This window comes from Pelobates fuscus, chromosome 1, assembly GCF_036172605.1.
Source record: "Pelobates fuscus isolate aPelFus1 chromosome 1, aPelFus1.pri, whole genome shotgun sequence".
NCBI lineage: Eukaryota > Metazoa > Chordata > Amphibia > Anura > Pelobatidae > Pelobates > Pelobates fuscus.
In genome coordinates this window covers 390533064-390550214 of record NC_086317.1, presented here as the reverse complement: position 1 = coordinate 390550214, position 17151 = coordinate 390533064, and the positions used below count along the sequence as shown (strand labels likewise).

The 17151-nt window shown below is 41.8% G+C and overlaps 1 protein-coding gene across 1 annotated transcript in view; it reads right to left on the bottom strand.

Moving 5' to 3' along the window:
- GDF11 (growth differentiation factor 11) overlaps positions 1-17151 on the bottom strand; it is a 179073-nt gene that overhangs the window by 4603 nt on the left and 157319 nt on the right. Inside the window, exon 2 of the mRNA XM_063426578.1 lies at positions 5507-5880. Coding sequence (XP_063282648.1) covers positions 5507-5880 — 374 coding nt within the window. The remainder of the gene's footprint in view (positions 1-5506; positions 5881-17151) is intronic.

The window sequence follows — 17151 nt, the reverse complement described above, 5'->3', positions numbered from 1 at the left end:
GGCTCAAACGCAACATACCCAAGTGCGAGATACTGAATGTGACGGTACCAGGGGAAGAATGCGAGCAGCTATGACGACAATTCCCGTTTCACTGGTGCACGGAGAGCATGAAATACCTGGGGCTACAGGTTACCCCCGACGTGAAAGATCTGTACGCGCATAACAACACACCCCTCCTGTCCACTGTCAAGGCAGGGACGTATCGCGGTTGTAAAGATAAATATCCTCCCCAGGATGCTCTATGTGTTCCACACACTCCCGCGCATAATCCCACAAATTTTCTTCAAAACGCTCTGGACCGCGATCCTTAAATACATATGGAAGGGGGATAGAGCCAGGATAGCACACAATAAACGGTGCCTTCCTAAAACATGGGGGGGACTTGCCCTACCGGATCTGAACAAATATTACCAAGCAACGGTTCTACAGCGCATTAGAGAACTCCATATCGCCACACCTCATAAACGATGGACCACACTGTGCAAGGTTCTCACAAATAATCAACTACACCAATACATCTGGCACGACGGGACCGAGGCCTCGAACCCGCTGGGAGAAGACTCCCCCATCACACAAACGCTCAAATCTTGGACCAGACTGAGGAAGGCACCCTACATATTCCCCTCTCCCAGCCCGCTGATCCCCACCACACACAACTCGAACATAGGAGACAGTCTAGCGTCGTCAGCATGGCCACTGGAAGCCCAAGAAGGCTACATCCCACTACATACGATACTAACTGGAACCGGACTGAAGACCCTGCGGGAAATATCAGACGGAAGGACGACTACCTCCTTACACCAATTTCACTATGCCCAACTCAAGCATTTTTACCACAAACTTCCAAACAAGACCAAGCTGCACAGGGACCTAACCTGGTTTGAACAACTCTGTTTCCAGACGCCCGAAGCAGATGGCACTGTCTCGACTGTATACCAACGACTGGCGACGGGCGAAAGGGAAAGGAAGGACCTGTTCAAGAGGCAGTGGGAAGACCTCCTGGATAACACATACACGGAGGGACAATGGGAACAAATATTGCTGCTACAACATAAAAGCTCATCGAGCACTAACTACCAAGAAATTAATTATAAGTTGTTATCTCACTGGTACCACACGCCGTCTCTCCTACATCGGATCAACCCGACAATACCAGACACCTGCTGGAGATGTGAAAATGGAATCGGCACTCTCAAACACATCTGGTGGGACTGCGACAAGATTCAACCATACTGGAAGGAAATTGAAGCAGAAATACAAATTATAATGGGAGAACCCGCGGTCCTGACAGCGGACCTGGCCCTGCTACACCATACGAAAGACAGGCTCTCGGCGTACAAAAGATCAATCCTCAGACACCTGCTAAACGCAGCTAAGGCACTGATACCGATACTGTGGAAAATGCCAATCGGGCAATGGAAACTCAAGGTCGAAGACATACACAGAGCCGAATCCACAATAGCTAGTCTTCTGGGGAGGCAGGAAAAACTTGCAGAGCAGTGGAGACTATGGTATGTCTATTGCTCTTAGAACACATCCGATAACTAGAGGGGAGGTGGGGGGATGGGAGATGGGAGATGGGACACCTGGACTCGACGGACGTAGCACCATAGCACCGTAGGACTCAGGGGGGAGCGGATACACTGTGAAGACAAACTTACACAGGACCCTACCAATGGGCAAACGGGAAGAACTAAGACCTTAGGGGCGGGAATAGGGGGGTTTACTATTAGACGACAGGTGGACAGACACCCCCCACGACCCCCGAAACCAGAATACAAACTACCCCATATCACACGGGGGGAAAACACGATGGGAAACAACACCATTCACCACCACTGGTCTACCACAGCCCAGAACATACACACTGCACCCCCACACAGGGATCCTCCTTGCAACCACCACAGCACATACACACATACACCGAATCACGGGGTCAACCGCATGAAAACAACATCGAGGACCTCACTAGACGGCAGCTTAGATACCTGACAACCCCTGGAATAGCTCATGCCAAACAACCGCCCCAATGACCACGTAGCTACCTGGTGTTGACGGGACTGTGGGAGCTGGAGGGGAAACAGCAATCTCAGGGGCGAACATGACCCCACACTAGCCCTCAAATGACAGACACAACATATGCTCTACAGAAGCAAACGCAGAGAATCAACCCCCCCACCCCCGACTCACAGGGGAGTCAGGCAACTGGCCAACACGAACCATGGACACAAGGGGGGCCCAGTCAAAAGGGGAGACGCACCACACGGCACATCACTCCACACATACAACACCACACAGACTCAGATAAACATGGACGGCAACACTGCCACATAAAGTTATAAATGTAAAGCAATAAATAATGAAGGAAAAACATATTTTGGTAAACGACTAGGAAATGAAAATAAAAACGAAATGATAAATAATAACGCTACGACAGACCCATTATGGTCACGATTACTAATTGTTGAAGGGACCTCTGCGTCCAGTTGTTCATACGCACTTAAGTTAACTCTTAACACTCCACTGATTATATATAGGCAAACTGGTTAATAAGGTTTTTCGTACTGTATGGAGCAAGGTACCCACTTTCTCTCTACGAACGAATATATGCCTCACTAGTGGAGCTGCTTATCCAAATCATATGTTATTGATGTCACCCACATGGGGACCTGCGTGTCCCACTGCTATATCATCTGACTGCCATGTTTGCTTATTTATTCTGTTCATACCTTACAATAAAAAGTGACTTTACAAAAAAAATTTTTTGCAGTGCACACAAGCATTACTCACTTGACATCACCAGCAAATTGTCCAGATTGCACACATATCCATATCACCTGTCAGAATCCCCCATGGGACACATAAAAAACATAGCACACATCAGTAACTCTGAGGGAACCCATGTCAAACAATGCACCCACCATTCAGCACAAAGCACCCACCTATTTAACACACAACACTAGTCATTAACTCCCCAATGGGACCAACATGACAAACTGAGCTAAACAGTCACTCTATTGACATTCACATGACACACAATACATAATAGTCATATAGACATACAGGAGAGATTGAAACTGCTGAAAGCAAGTCAAAAATACAGCAGTAGCCCCATGATTGCAATAACACACAGCATGTACCAGTGACCACCATAGTTGCTATTACATACAGCATGTACCAGTGACCGCCATGGTTGCTATTACATACAGCATATACCAGTCACAGGCATAGTTGCTATTACATACAGCATGTACCAGTGACAGGCATGGTTGCTATTACGTACAGCATGTACCAGTGACCGACATGGTTGCTATTACATACAGCATGTACCAGTGACTGCCATGGTTGCTATTACATACAGCATATACCAGTGACAGGCATGGCTGCTATTACATACAGCATATACCAGTGACAGGCATAGTTGCTATTACATACAGCATGTACCAGTGACAGGCATGGTTGCTATTACATACAGCATATACCAGTCACAGGCATAGTTGCTATTACATACAGCATGTACCAGTGACAGGCATGGTTGCTATTACGTACAGCATGTACCAGTGACCGACATGGTTGCTATTACATACAGCATGTACCAGTGACTGCCATGGTTGCTATTACATACAGCATATACCAGTGACAGGCATGGCTGCTATTACATACAGCATATACCAGTGACAGGCATGGTTGCTATTACATACAGCATGTACCAGTGATTGCTTTAGTTGCCATTACATATCATCACTCAATCACTAATATCACACTAATAAACTAACACTGCCAAGTTAACATAGTATGGAACAACCTCTCCACAATTCTTTATCGTTCCACAAACCATAAATTGTGTGACATATTTAGATGCCGTAACCCTTCATATGATATGTTATAGAATGTCACATTCCAGACATTTTTATGTGTGGACAGAGCAGATAATCATGCGTTGACCTATACTTTGCAGAGTGAAGTTCCACTAGTCCCCTATCCTTAAAAAAAAAAAAAAAATGATAGAAGCACATATAACAAGTACAATATCGACTAGGTTAGTAATTCCTCCAGTGTTTTCTTGTCAACCCACTGTCTGTACTATCATATGCCATATAATTTATACCTATACTGTATATTATTAATAAGCATGGCAATCTTTTATACCTTCTGAATACCATAGTACACATAGCAATTAGACCGCAGCAAGAAAATTCAGCTCAGTCAAACAATTTTTTAAGAAAATTGTAATTTTGTCAGGACGCATGAATGTCAGTTCCGCTCAGCAGAATTTTGTTACCAAAAAGTGATTCGGGAGCCAAATTTAGAAAAAAGAAAAGGGCACACAAATGGGCCAATCAGTGTACAGCAAAATATGTACATGTTATCATACAATGTGTATATTTTGCATTTTCCCATCATTTGGTTCACAGATCAAGGAAGAAAAAGTAACCAATAAAAGTAAAAAGAGAAGAGGAGTAAAAGAAACAAATCTATATTTATTCATTAAATGTATATTTAGAGTTCTATTACTGTTCCTCCATTTTCCACTCTATAGTTCAATTCTCACTTGATCTGTGAAGAAAATCGGCATTTAGTGGGTGTCGCCTAGTTATCAATCATCTCTTTTTTGTCACGATGGGCGGAATCCAGAATGACGAACGGAAACAAACATGCGTGGCCATTGAGTGTTTCAGTGGATTCGCGATTCAGGTACAATTCGGCTTGGAGTTCGGGAATTCAACCAATCACCTGATTGGGCCAAATAAATCACCAACCTATTTTTTTACTTCTGATTACATTGTATTTGTACATTTTGTGTAAATAGACCCTGCTTCCTTAGTTGGTCCTTGACAAGAGCTCCCTCCACTTCTTGATCTTGTATGTTAAACACACTTTTCATAATAATGTCTCATGGCATTTACCAAATGTACAACATTTAGAGAATATGTTGGAACTTTATACATATTACCATGACTACCACTTGGGAGTCCCTCCCACATCTGCAGGTAATGCCACACATGTCTGCATGGCCAGAGGCGGAGTCCGAGCCAGTGCCAGGGGACAGAAGAGGGGGCTATAGTGCCAGGAAAACAACTTTTTTCCTGGCACTAAAGTTTCCCTTTAAATCACATTGGCACTTTATTATGTTTGAAAATTTCCCTGCCTGTGTACGTAACAAATGAACAAATAAATCCAGCATAGCTATCATGTTAAACAATAATTTATACATTTTCACAAATTGCTAGATTCTTAACCCCTTAAGGACACATGACAAGTGTAACATGTCATGATTCCCTTTTATTTCAGAAGTTTGGTCCTTAAGGGGTTAAAGCAAATGGTTACTTTGCTTATTGAATAGCCGTTTTCCCCATGACATAAAAAAACAGATTGCTGTTCAGTAAGCAGGGTAAACCCTTACGAAGACTTTGATTTTTGCTATAATTTGAAATTGAGTGACATGCCAATTTGTGTATGCATACTAAACATGTATTTCAGTTGCTACAAAAAAAAAAGTACGTACCAACCCCTCTGCCCCTGGTCCCAACGAAGTCACTGCTAGATCGTTTCCACTGGGGTCAAATGCATTGATCTCAATACCCCAGTTGCTGTATGGCTGCTTAAACCAGTTTTGAAGTACATGTTTGAAGTCAATACTTTGCCAGTGGCCTGTGCGGGAATGCAAGTCAATCTTCAGGGAGCGGATGCGGATGTGTTTACTCCCCTCCTCTGTAATAGGCTTGAGACGGAGGATCTGCAGGTAGACAGTGGAGGTGTGCTGCACTGGTCTCAGGTATACCCACAGCTGGGCCTTCACCACCTTTGTGAACATAATCTTTGGGCTGAAGTTAAAGTAGCAGCAGTGAGGATTTCCATCCAGCCTAACTACTGGATCCGCTGCAGGGGGCAAAGAAAGAAAGTTACCAGTATTAGAAGCCTATATAAACACAGGATACTCTGTACAACACTACTCAATGTACATTAAATGAAGAAGGTACAAACTCCCTTATAAATCAATCAGAAAACATTTCTTTCTATGGGCATTTTGGACTATTGTATTGTTGCAATATGTGAAATAGTTATCACATTTTTGTAGCATAACCAGCCGTCAGCGTACAGGCATTGCAATATATTGTGAAGGAAACTGAATTGGATGCAGCAACATTGCAGATCCAAGTATAAACAATATGTATGATGGGTCTAAAACGGTAGTTCAAAGTATACATATTATAGTGGTTTGATAAACCCATGAATTAGTACTGGGAATTCTACCATTCACAAAAGCAAAATATACATGACTGTGTGTATATAGCATGTTGTAATTATTCATAAAATATGTAACCAGGAAGAACACCTTGATGACAGCTGGCTGAGCTCACACCCCTACATAACCATCCAGGAAATGCAGCTAGATGCTCTAAGTATGCTGTGGCCCTTTGTGGACAGTTGTATTGTGAATAGAGTAAGAAGCTGTAGCATGTGTTTTAACAGAGACATTTAAAAAGATGCTTGACTTTTGAAGTTTAAAGGAACACTAATATTAACATAATTCACTAAATGCCGGATTACAAATGTTTGAATTAAGACCATATTGGCAATTGTCATAGTTACTAAGGCCAAATCTGGTTGGTCCAACCAAATCTGAAACAATTGCTTGGATACATGCAGTGTCTGGATTAAAATCAGTACTTTCGGACCCGAACCCTCCAAAGTATATCATTTAGACTATTTAAAAAGCAACGAGAAAAATACAAAAAAATAAAAATTGGATCTGAATACATCCAGCAAAATGTACATTCACAAATTATTGTTCACTTGCTTTTTGCAAGCAAACAATGATTTGAAGTACTTCATGCCCACATAGTTAAATAACCCTCAGCTGTATGAAGGCAAACCATATGGTGGCTGGCCAATGCTTGCTAGCCATTAAAAAAAGTTTAATTTAAAAAATGGTGGTCAGTATGACCCTAATATTACCATTAGGTAGGTTTTAGACATCCCTTATATATTAATATTAATAAATGTACTATATACATATGACGTAATTTTGCTATTTAAAAAAAAAAAAAATATATATATATATATATATATATATATATATATATATTGATAATTCTAAATGTTTACCCAAAAATCTTAGATTATTTGAAAAGATGTCCAAAAATTAAGGCTATAGTTCAGATTTTTTAAATCGTGGGCCTTCCGGTGCTGTTCAGTCTAGGTGAAATTCAGACCTAATGGCCCCGTACACAGCTGGTGGGTTTTGCCCCGTTCTGTATGGGACTTAAGTGAATAACCATGTAGGAGTACAGACCTATATTTCTAACATTAGAGGGTTTGCTTTTTAAATCCCCTCCCCCCCTCAAAACACATTACTCACTAAGCTTTACCCATAGGGAAGCATTAGGGGTAGTGCATATGTGCAGTGCTGCACCAATCAGCATCTTGTCATAGAAATGCAGTGGCACAATTTGGCATGTGTGAAGTCACTGAAAGAAGGTCCTGCAAAGATTGTGAGGAAGGGCCATTAGTGTCTGTTTCAGTGACAGGCACTAGAGGTGTCCCTAGCTAGTAACATAAACTCTGCTTTTTCTCAGAAACTGCAGCGCTTACATTGCAGAGGCTATTGTGACAGTCTCTTTGCATCATAACCACTATGCAAAAGATGTAATGTTTCTGGTGCTTAGAGTGTCCTTTCAAGGGATACTTCAATAACTATAACCACTACAGTGTGCAGGATTACCTGGTATGCCCAATGTAAGCAATCAAATTGTTTTTCAGCTGTTCTGCCGCAAATATAATTTTTTTGTCCTTTATTTAACTTGGAAAAAGCTCTGTCCCTGGTACACCTATAGCCCTAACTATCTATTTTCTTTGTGTCTAAAAGCTCCCACCTGTTCAACAATGCGTCTGAATTTATTGCTCTTTTTTATTCTTTCTGAACAATCTTTTTTTTTCAAAATGTTTTAGTTAATTATTAAAGGAACACTATAATCACCTAAATTACTTTAGCTAAATAAAGCAGTTTTAGTGTATAGATCATTCCCCCTGCAATTTCACTGCTCAATTCACTGTCATTTAGGAGTTAAATAACTTTGTTTCTGTTTATGCAGCCCTAGCCACACCTCCCCTGGCTATGATTGACAGAGCCTGCATGAAAAAACAAACTGCTTTCACTTTCAAACAGATGTAATTTACCTTAAATAATTGTATCTCAATCTCTAAATTGAACTTTAATCACATACAGGAGGCTCTTGCAGGGTCTAGCAAGCTATTAACATAGCAGGGGATAAGAAAATCTTAATTAAACAGAACTTGCAATAAAGAAAGCCTAAATAGGGCTCTCTTTACAGGAAGTGTTTATGGAAGGCTGTGCAAGTCACATGCAGGGAGGTGGGACTAGGGTTCATAAACAAAGGGATTTAACTCCTAAATGGCAGAGGATTGAGCAGTGAGGATGCAGGGGCATGTTCTATACATCAAAACTGCTTCATTAAGCTAAAGTTGTCCAGGTGACTATAGTGTCCATTTAAGTCTCTATTTTTTCCTTGTATTTATTTACTTAGCCTATATGTAATCATGTATGTTTTTTTTTCCTTGTATTTATTTATTGTAAATGAAATTACTTTATTAAAGGAGCACTATAGGGTCAGGAACACAAACATGCATTCCTGACTCTATAGGGTTAAAACCACCATCTAGCCACCCTGGTCACCTCATGCCTCGCCAAATATTGTAAAATCTTACTTGTATTCAAGTCTGGAGCTGCTTACTTTGTCCCTGTTTCCTTTAGACCTGCCCACTGCTTGCTGACATCAGCAGAAGTGGTAGCCTGATCCAATCACAATCAGGGGCGGGCTGGGCCGGGGGGCAGGGAGGCAATTGCCCCCCAGACCGCCCTAAGTAATTAGAAAAATGGCCACTGCAGGGCCGGTCCTGGGCGCCAGGAGGAGGGGGTGCCGCGCGGAGCAGGCTGATAGCCTGTCACAAGGAGCCCAGCAGGTGGCCAGCTGGCCACTTACGGTGCCCCAGTAGCAAGGCAGAGTAGGCACCTGCTTGTCCCAGATGGCAGGTGCCTACTCTGCAGCAATATACCGGCCGGGTGAGGAAGGAGGCATGCAGCAGCGAGGGAGCTCTGCTGATGATCTTCCTGCTCCCTCGCGCGCCCTCTCTGTTGATGTCGGGAGCCGGAATATGACGTCATTCCGGCCCCACGTCACTAAACTGCGCGAGGGAGCAGAGAGGAGCAGGAATATCACGGAGGAAGTCACTGGACCCCGGGGAAAGGACCCAGAGCACTCCTAAAGGTAGGAGCAACAAGAAATAAAATAAATTTGTGTGTGTGTGTCTGAAAGTAAGTGTGTGTGTGTGTGTGTGTGTCTGTAAGTGTGTGTGTGTGTCAGGAAGTGTAAGTGTGTGTGTGTGTGTGTGTGTCTGGAAGTGTGTGTGTGTCTGGAAGTGTGTGTGTGTGTGTCAGGAAGTGTAAGAGTGTGTGTGTGTGTGTCTGAGTGTGTGTGTGTGTGTGTCTGGAAGTGTGCGTGTGTGTGCGTGTGTGTGTGTGTGTGTCTGGAAGTGTGTGTGTGTGTGTGTGTCAGGAAGTGTAAGTGTGTGTGTGTGTGTGTCTGGAAGTGTGCGTGTGTGTCTGGAAGTGTGTGTGTGTCTGGAAGTGTGTGCGTGTCTGGAAGTGTGTGCGTGTCTGGAAGTGTGTGCGTGTCTGGAAGTGTGTGCGTGTCTGGAAGTGTGTGTGTGTGTGTCTGGAAGTGTGTGTGTGGAAGTGTGTGTGTGTCTGGAAGTGTGTGTGTGTGTCTGGAAGTGTGTGTGTGTGTCTGGAAGTGTGTGTGTGTGTCTGGAAGTGTGTGTGTGGAAGTGTGTGTGTGTCTGGAAGTGTGTGTGTGTCTGGAAGTGTTTGTGTGTGTCTGTCAGGGACGTCTTTCCGCATGGGGCCCTACCGCGCTGCCCAGCATGCCCGGCCGACAGGGGAGATCCTTTGATCTCCCCTGCCAGCCAACAGAGAGGTGGCCTTGTTTTCTGGCCTTGTGCCGATGAGGGAGATCTCAATTCAATCGGGGAGAGAGGAAGCTGCCTAGGACCCAGGGCTGCAGGAGAGGCCGACCTGTAAGGCAGATCGTTCCTCCCGCAAGTAGGCTGTGTGGAGCGTTGCAGCGCATTACCATTGCAATGCTCCACACAGCATTCTGCGCGCAGTAGGACAGGAGATAGCTGCAGGCTGTACAGAATTCACAACTGGACCACCAGGGCTGGCTGTGTCCCAGTCTCTTTCACCAAAGGTAAGAAGAAGGGTGGGGGGGACATATAGATTTTATTTAACGTATAGTAGTATTAAAAAACAAAAAATATTTGCTACCTGCACCCCTCAAACACACACACAGCACCCAACACACATATAGCACTCCACTCACACGCAGCACCCCACTCACATAGCACTCCACACACACACACACACACACAGCACCCCACTCACATAGCACTCCACACACACACAGAGAACCCCACACTCACATAGCATTCCACACACACACAGCACCCCACACACACCGCACCCATACACACAAACACATACACTGCACCCCTCACTGTTGTGTGTGTGTATTCAGCCGTCTGTGTATGTATTCAGCCGTCTGTGTGTATGTTTGTGTATGGTTGTATTCAGCGGACTGTGTATGTATTCAGCACTCTCTATGTGTACTCAGCAGTCTGTGTGTGTGTGTGTGTGTGTGTCTATTCGTCAGTCTGTATGCGTGTATTCATCAGTCGTCGTGTGTATGCATTCAGCAGTCGGTGTGTGACTGCATTCGGCAGTCTGTGTGTATGTATTGAATGTATGCATTGCATGTGTTGGAGGTACTTCTAAATATAATCTTCGTTGTATCTATAATTTAAATTTTTATTCCTGTAAGTTGTGTAGGCAGGGCCCCAGTGCACTGCTTTGCCCGGGGACCCATAATGTTGTTAAGATGGCACTGGTGTCTGTCAGTGTGTGTGTGTGTCAGCAAGTGTGTTTGTCAAGTAAGTGTCTGTCAGTGAATGTGTGTGTGTGTGTCTGGCTGTCAGTGTGTGTGTGTGTATGTGTCTGCCTGTCAGTGAGTGTTTGTCAGGGTTTGTGTGTGTATGTTATTGAGAGTGAGGGCCAGTGTGTCTGTCAGCAGGGCCAGCCTTTGAGGTATGCAAGCTGTGGGGTCATGTAGGGCGCAATAACAACAGAGGCGCCCGGCGGCCAACACAGCTCACAAGTTTTGGACACCAGCATATTTAATTTAAACGATTCCCTGGTGGTCCATTGGTGCGCACCAGCAGTAGGTGCAGTCAGATCATATCCCTTGTGGTTCCGGTGCTCAGTTAGTGAGTCAGGGCACAGGCTCAGAGATTCTCAGCCTGCGCTCTAACAACATTGAAAGTTGGAGCCGCAAAGGAGTGGGTATGGCAAAGAGCTACTAATTAGCATAATATCAATATCCGTTATAAAACCAGGAAAAGGTGGCCATGGATGGTGAGCTAATTCAGGGGTGCAATGGGCCACTTGACTGGATTTGCCCCCCAGGCCTGAGGCTGCCAGCCCTCCCCTGATCACAATGCTTCCCCATAGGATTGGCTGAGACTGACAAAGAGGCAGAGCAAGGGCAGAGCCAGCCCAATTCAAACACAGCCCTGGCCGATCAGCATCTCCTCATAGAGATTAATTGAATCAATGAATCTCTATGAGGAAAGTTCAGTGTCTGCATGCAGAGGGAGGAGATACTGAATGTTCGGATGCATTTTAGGCAGCCATGACCCAGGAAGAATCTCTAACAGCTATCTGAGGAGTGGCCAGTGAAGTTATCACTAGGCTGTAATGTAAACAGTTTACAGCAAAAAGCCTAAAGGTAATGATTCTACTCACCAGAACAGATTTAATAAGCTGTAGTTGGTCTGGTGACAATAGTGTCTCTTTAAGGTATATAAGGCATCATGTTGTACATGCACTTTTTATTATTTTTTTTTAACTAAATGACAGCACATCTGGGAATGCAACAAGTTATTGGTAACAATTCAATATGAGATTCAACAATGTTTTGCACACATGAAACTTACTAATTAGCAATTCATCCATTGAAGTATGTTGGAAAACGTCCTATTCAGTATGCAGATTAACCCTTACTCTTCTAAGTGAATCTATCGCATGGACAGTATTTTTCATACATAAAATATGAACAAAGTAGCAAAAAAATAAATGAAAACAGGAAGGACAAAAAATAGAAACAGTGAGAGAGAAAAAAAAAATCCTTTAGATGGGACTCAAGGTTAAGCTCTATAGGGTGATCCAAATAAAGAAATCTGGATGGTAGAACAGGACAGCAAAATCAGGTCCCACGTGGACATATATATATATGTATGTGTGTATATATATATACTATAAAATTGCTGTTTCGCTTTCAATACTGATGCTCTGTAGAAGCACAACCATGAAAACAAAGACAATCTAAAATATATTAATACAGTATACATATTAATAACAAACTAAACATTGAACCAGGCTGCCCCGTACAGTTGGGAAGAAGAATATCAACCAACTATCATTTTAATGAAGTTTAGAATGGTCATATCCATCAAGGCAAGACAACAGTGATACAAAGTGCTAACAATGTAATTATCATAGTAAAGAGTTATATATGACTGGGATTGTATATGAATGGGATGGTCTTCAACACTTTCTTTTGGGTGACCAGTTATAAATTACAATGTAAACAATGTATGTCTATGCAGTTAAACCCTTACACTGACAGAGTGATTAATATATAATGCCACCAGTATAAGGGCATGCGTGCATTGCCATAGTTTGTTTAGCTCATTCAAAGTAAAATTAATCTGTATCACAAAGCCATGCAATGATTCAGAATGGTCTAGCAACACAGAGGCTAAACAGAGCATGACAGAATTAGACAATCCGTGAAAGCTTTTTCAAGACAGATTAGGAAAGGAAATTAATGAATTTTTACAACCAATCCACTGGGGGCAACACTGCCAACAAATGAATTTGCTCACTGGAACAGGGTGTCAGATCACGTGTAATTAACCAATAAAAAGGGCATGGTTTATGGTATACTGTATTATTTATAAATTATCAACAATAACTAAATTGCTTAATGTAGAACTTTAGGAAAATAAATCATATATACAGTATACTTTACATAAATCTTACTAATAATAATAATTAAAAAAAAAGTTTGGAAAGGGTCCCTTTGTTTGGAAACTGAATATAGTAAACTAGTGCAGCACTGTGCTATGTGTAGCATTCAGTGGCGGAACTACTGCCGGTGCAGAAGTGATGGGGCCCGCATGCTAGGGGGCACCATCGGGTGGCTTATGCACTTAGGTCCACCGTTGGGTATTGCTGAACAGGGGACCGCTCGGGTATAGTGGACCTTTACGAGTGCAAGTGGGCCCCTGTGATATAAAATACTGGGAGGAAGTGAGAGCCATCACTCCCTCCCAGCATTTATAAAGAACGCAGCATGGGAGGGAGGAGGAAGTGGCCACACAGATAGCAGGGGTAAAAGGAGCACAAGAGTGAGCTGCCGCAGACCCCAAACACGCAGCCCATCAGCCTCAGCCAGCAGCAACTAGACCCTAGGCAAGCAATCCTTCTGCACACAAAAGGTACGCTAACAGGAGGATGTCTGCAAATATATATTTACTTGTGTATCAGTGTGTATGTGTCAGTGTGTGCATCTGTGTGTCAATGTGTGTGTATATGTGTGTCTCTGTGTGTTAATATGCAAGTATATATGTGGCAATGTATATGTGCATGTGCATACATCCCAACAATCAAAGACCAACACAACATGCAAATGCACCCCTATAATCAAACACAAACATTACATACAAAACACCCCTGTATTACAACAGTAAAATTATATACAAACACACTGACTGGGATATTTATTAACAAGCTTACTGTGGTGTTTAATAATTGGCAAACTTACTGTGACATTTATTCATGGGCAAACTTAATGTGGTATTTATTAATGGGCAGACTGACTGATATTTATTAATTGGAAAACAATGTGGTATTTATTAATGGGCAGACTAACTGATATTTATTAATTGGCAAACTTACTGTGATATTTTAATGGGTGCTTGGCATATGTTTAATGGGCAAACTGGTGTATCTTTAAAGAAGAAAACTGACTGTGGCATGTTCTGTGGGGCAAAGTGACACTGCTCTGTGTATGCACTTTATTACTCCTGTTTATTTATTTTTTTAATATATTTTTACTGTGCTGGGAAGAGCTTTGGTGTGCCTTGAGTGAAAAAAGTTGAGTAGCACTGCTTTTTCATTCCTAGAACATGTATAAACATGCTAAATTTTGTTTAGAACTGAGAAGGAATGCAAAACTAAATTCAGACAATAAAGCCCCACTTACCATTCTTTTTACTCCAGGGTTGACTTTCAACGGGCAGAGAAACACATTTCTTTGCCATGGTTTTTATCTCTGCAGATGGACAATTAATGGCACCAGCTCAATATCTCTATAGCTGTTGTAGATCATATTTCATGGGTTAATTCGAACAACCAGGAAATGGGTTCTAAGTGCACTATAGATATAATTTGTAGTCTTTGCAGTATTTACTGTGGATGTTATGCTTTCAAACATACATGATTTTACATTTGAATAACTTTTTAAAAACCTTTATTCCCTGACAATTTCTCATGTTTATTCTAAACAACCCTGCACAAAGCCCTGACTTCAATACCACTGAACACCATTGAAATTAAATAGGATGCCGAACGTGAGTCTGAATTTTTTGTCCAATATCACTGCCTGATCTAAGAAATGCTCTTTTGACTAAATGTACAAATTTCCAAAGGCACAACCCAAAATCTTGTAGAAGGCACTCACAGAAGAGAGGTGGCTGTTTATAGCCACAAATGGGGAAGAGGGGAATGGTTCACATTACTGCCTATGGTTTTGCAATCTAACCAGTTTATAGGTGTGATGGTTAGGTAACCACATACCTTTTTTCAAAACAGTGTATGTGGTTATACTCCACAGATTTGCCTTAACTGTTTTGTCATTAATGGCATGATCTACATTGCATACCGATAATAGCCATGTTGTTGTTTATGCAATTGATAATGTTAAACTTTTTTTTTTACTTTCTTCTCTATATTAGGAGGTTGTGTACACTAATATTATAACTTGACTAGGGCACTACAAGTAAGAGTCACACACATTGTATATACCCAATTCTTATATTTGTAAATATAACTTTACTATACTCAAGATTAGTTTTAAATTCACCCCTATTGACACACAATTAGTCCCTGCTGTGTGAATTTGCATTAAAGGGATACTATGGGCATCATAACCAATGCAATGATGTAAGGTGGCTATGGTGCCTGGTGTGTCCCTTTACTATGTTAGATTTTAATACGTTTAATTGCTCTGCTCACATTCACCCTATTTAATGTTTGCTTTTTTGGTTGTCCATTTTCTATTCCTGTTCGGATTCTTTTTCTCTCTCTCTCTCTTTTTTTCCATGGTATGGGTCTCAATGGCACCAGTCCTTCAACAGAGACAGAACCCACAGGAACAGACGGAGGGACATCTGTTTCTAATAAGGTTTCTGGGGCAGCAGGACCATTTCAGTGCTCTCTAGGGAGTAATGAACACTAGGGAACGCAGCCAGAATTCCTCCAGTATGAAGCCAAATGAAACAATAGCTCAGCAAAGCCCACAGAACCAAAGACAAGGGGAGAGGGCAAGGAAAGGTTGCTAGGAAGAGAAGTAGAAAGAGAGCTTGCGAAGACAAATGAATAAAGGCTTGAATAAGAGAGAGAAAATGAGAACTTTGAGAATAAGAAAAAAAGAGAGAAAGAAATGTACCTTGACAAATCTACTGTATAAAATGTTGGAATGTTAAATATTTGTAAGTGCAGTTTATTAAATCCCATTTTTGATTTGAACTTTAAGCATGAGAGACAGTGAGAGTAGATAAACCCAGTCAGTCTGCTTTATGCGTAAGTGCCCTTCACTTGTTTTGTATTGAAAAACTTGCTCAGAAAAATGCAGGTGACATTACTGTGCCAAGGCAAGGGCTGGGTAGGTTTAATGGTCTGTTGCTCAATCTATAAGTAAAGGGACTACTCCACTTCCCAAGGCCAAGTTGATCAGTAAGAAAAATAAACATCCCCTCCAAGTAATAATAATAGAAACACTGTACAGCTTGTTAATTATGTTATTTGAAAAGGACTTAGTTTATCAAAAATCCATTTAGTACAATTTGGCACAGAGGTAACTGAAAGTAGCTGCAAAGGGGAGACATACTGTCAATAGGCAAAGGTGAAAACATGGCAAGTTCAAGGAGCTTTAGGCATTTGCAATGGATATGAATAAAGCTGGGGGCACACAAACGGAGGTTTGGACACTGAAATGAACACAGGGCTGAAAAAGATCCAATAATTAACAAAACTAATATAGAAAAGTTAGAGGGGTATTAAAATGGTCACACTGTGAAACTGGGAGGTTGTAATGTACTAAATTGGTACTAAAATGCACTAGAGATGCCGGAGGGAAAGGTGCTGGCAAAGTAAAATTTTATATAAAATTACATAAATAACTGAATTCAAATTAAGTACAACGAGAAAGTAACACTTTGCTGTATCTGTTGGTTTGTCATATAGCATCCTTCATGTCTCATCAATTAAGCTATGCACTACAAACAATCTAATAAAAATAAAAATTATAAAATCTATGAAAAACATTAGACAGGTTGGTAGTAGAGTATCCAGTAGGTATAGACATGTGGTACCATATCAATGCATTGTCACTAGTTGTGAGCTAATATTCTTTTTAGATAATTGCAGTTATAAAGAAGGAAAAGAGGGACAAGGGTAGTATTTTCATTTCACCATACCATGCCACGCAAGGACAATGGGTTGAAGTGTCTGCTGAGTATTTACACTGTATGGTCTTCAGTTATACTTGGGCTGCACACCATTTATGCCTCACTATCCAAAGTTAGGCCTTCTGTTTTACTACCTTTAATGCTGTCACAGTCATAAAAAGTTATCAACATCGAGTTTTGGAGCCATTCTGGAAATTGTTTGCAGTGGTTTGGGGACTTTTTGGAACTTTTCTGGTGCATTTCTCAAGCGCAGGAAAGGTA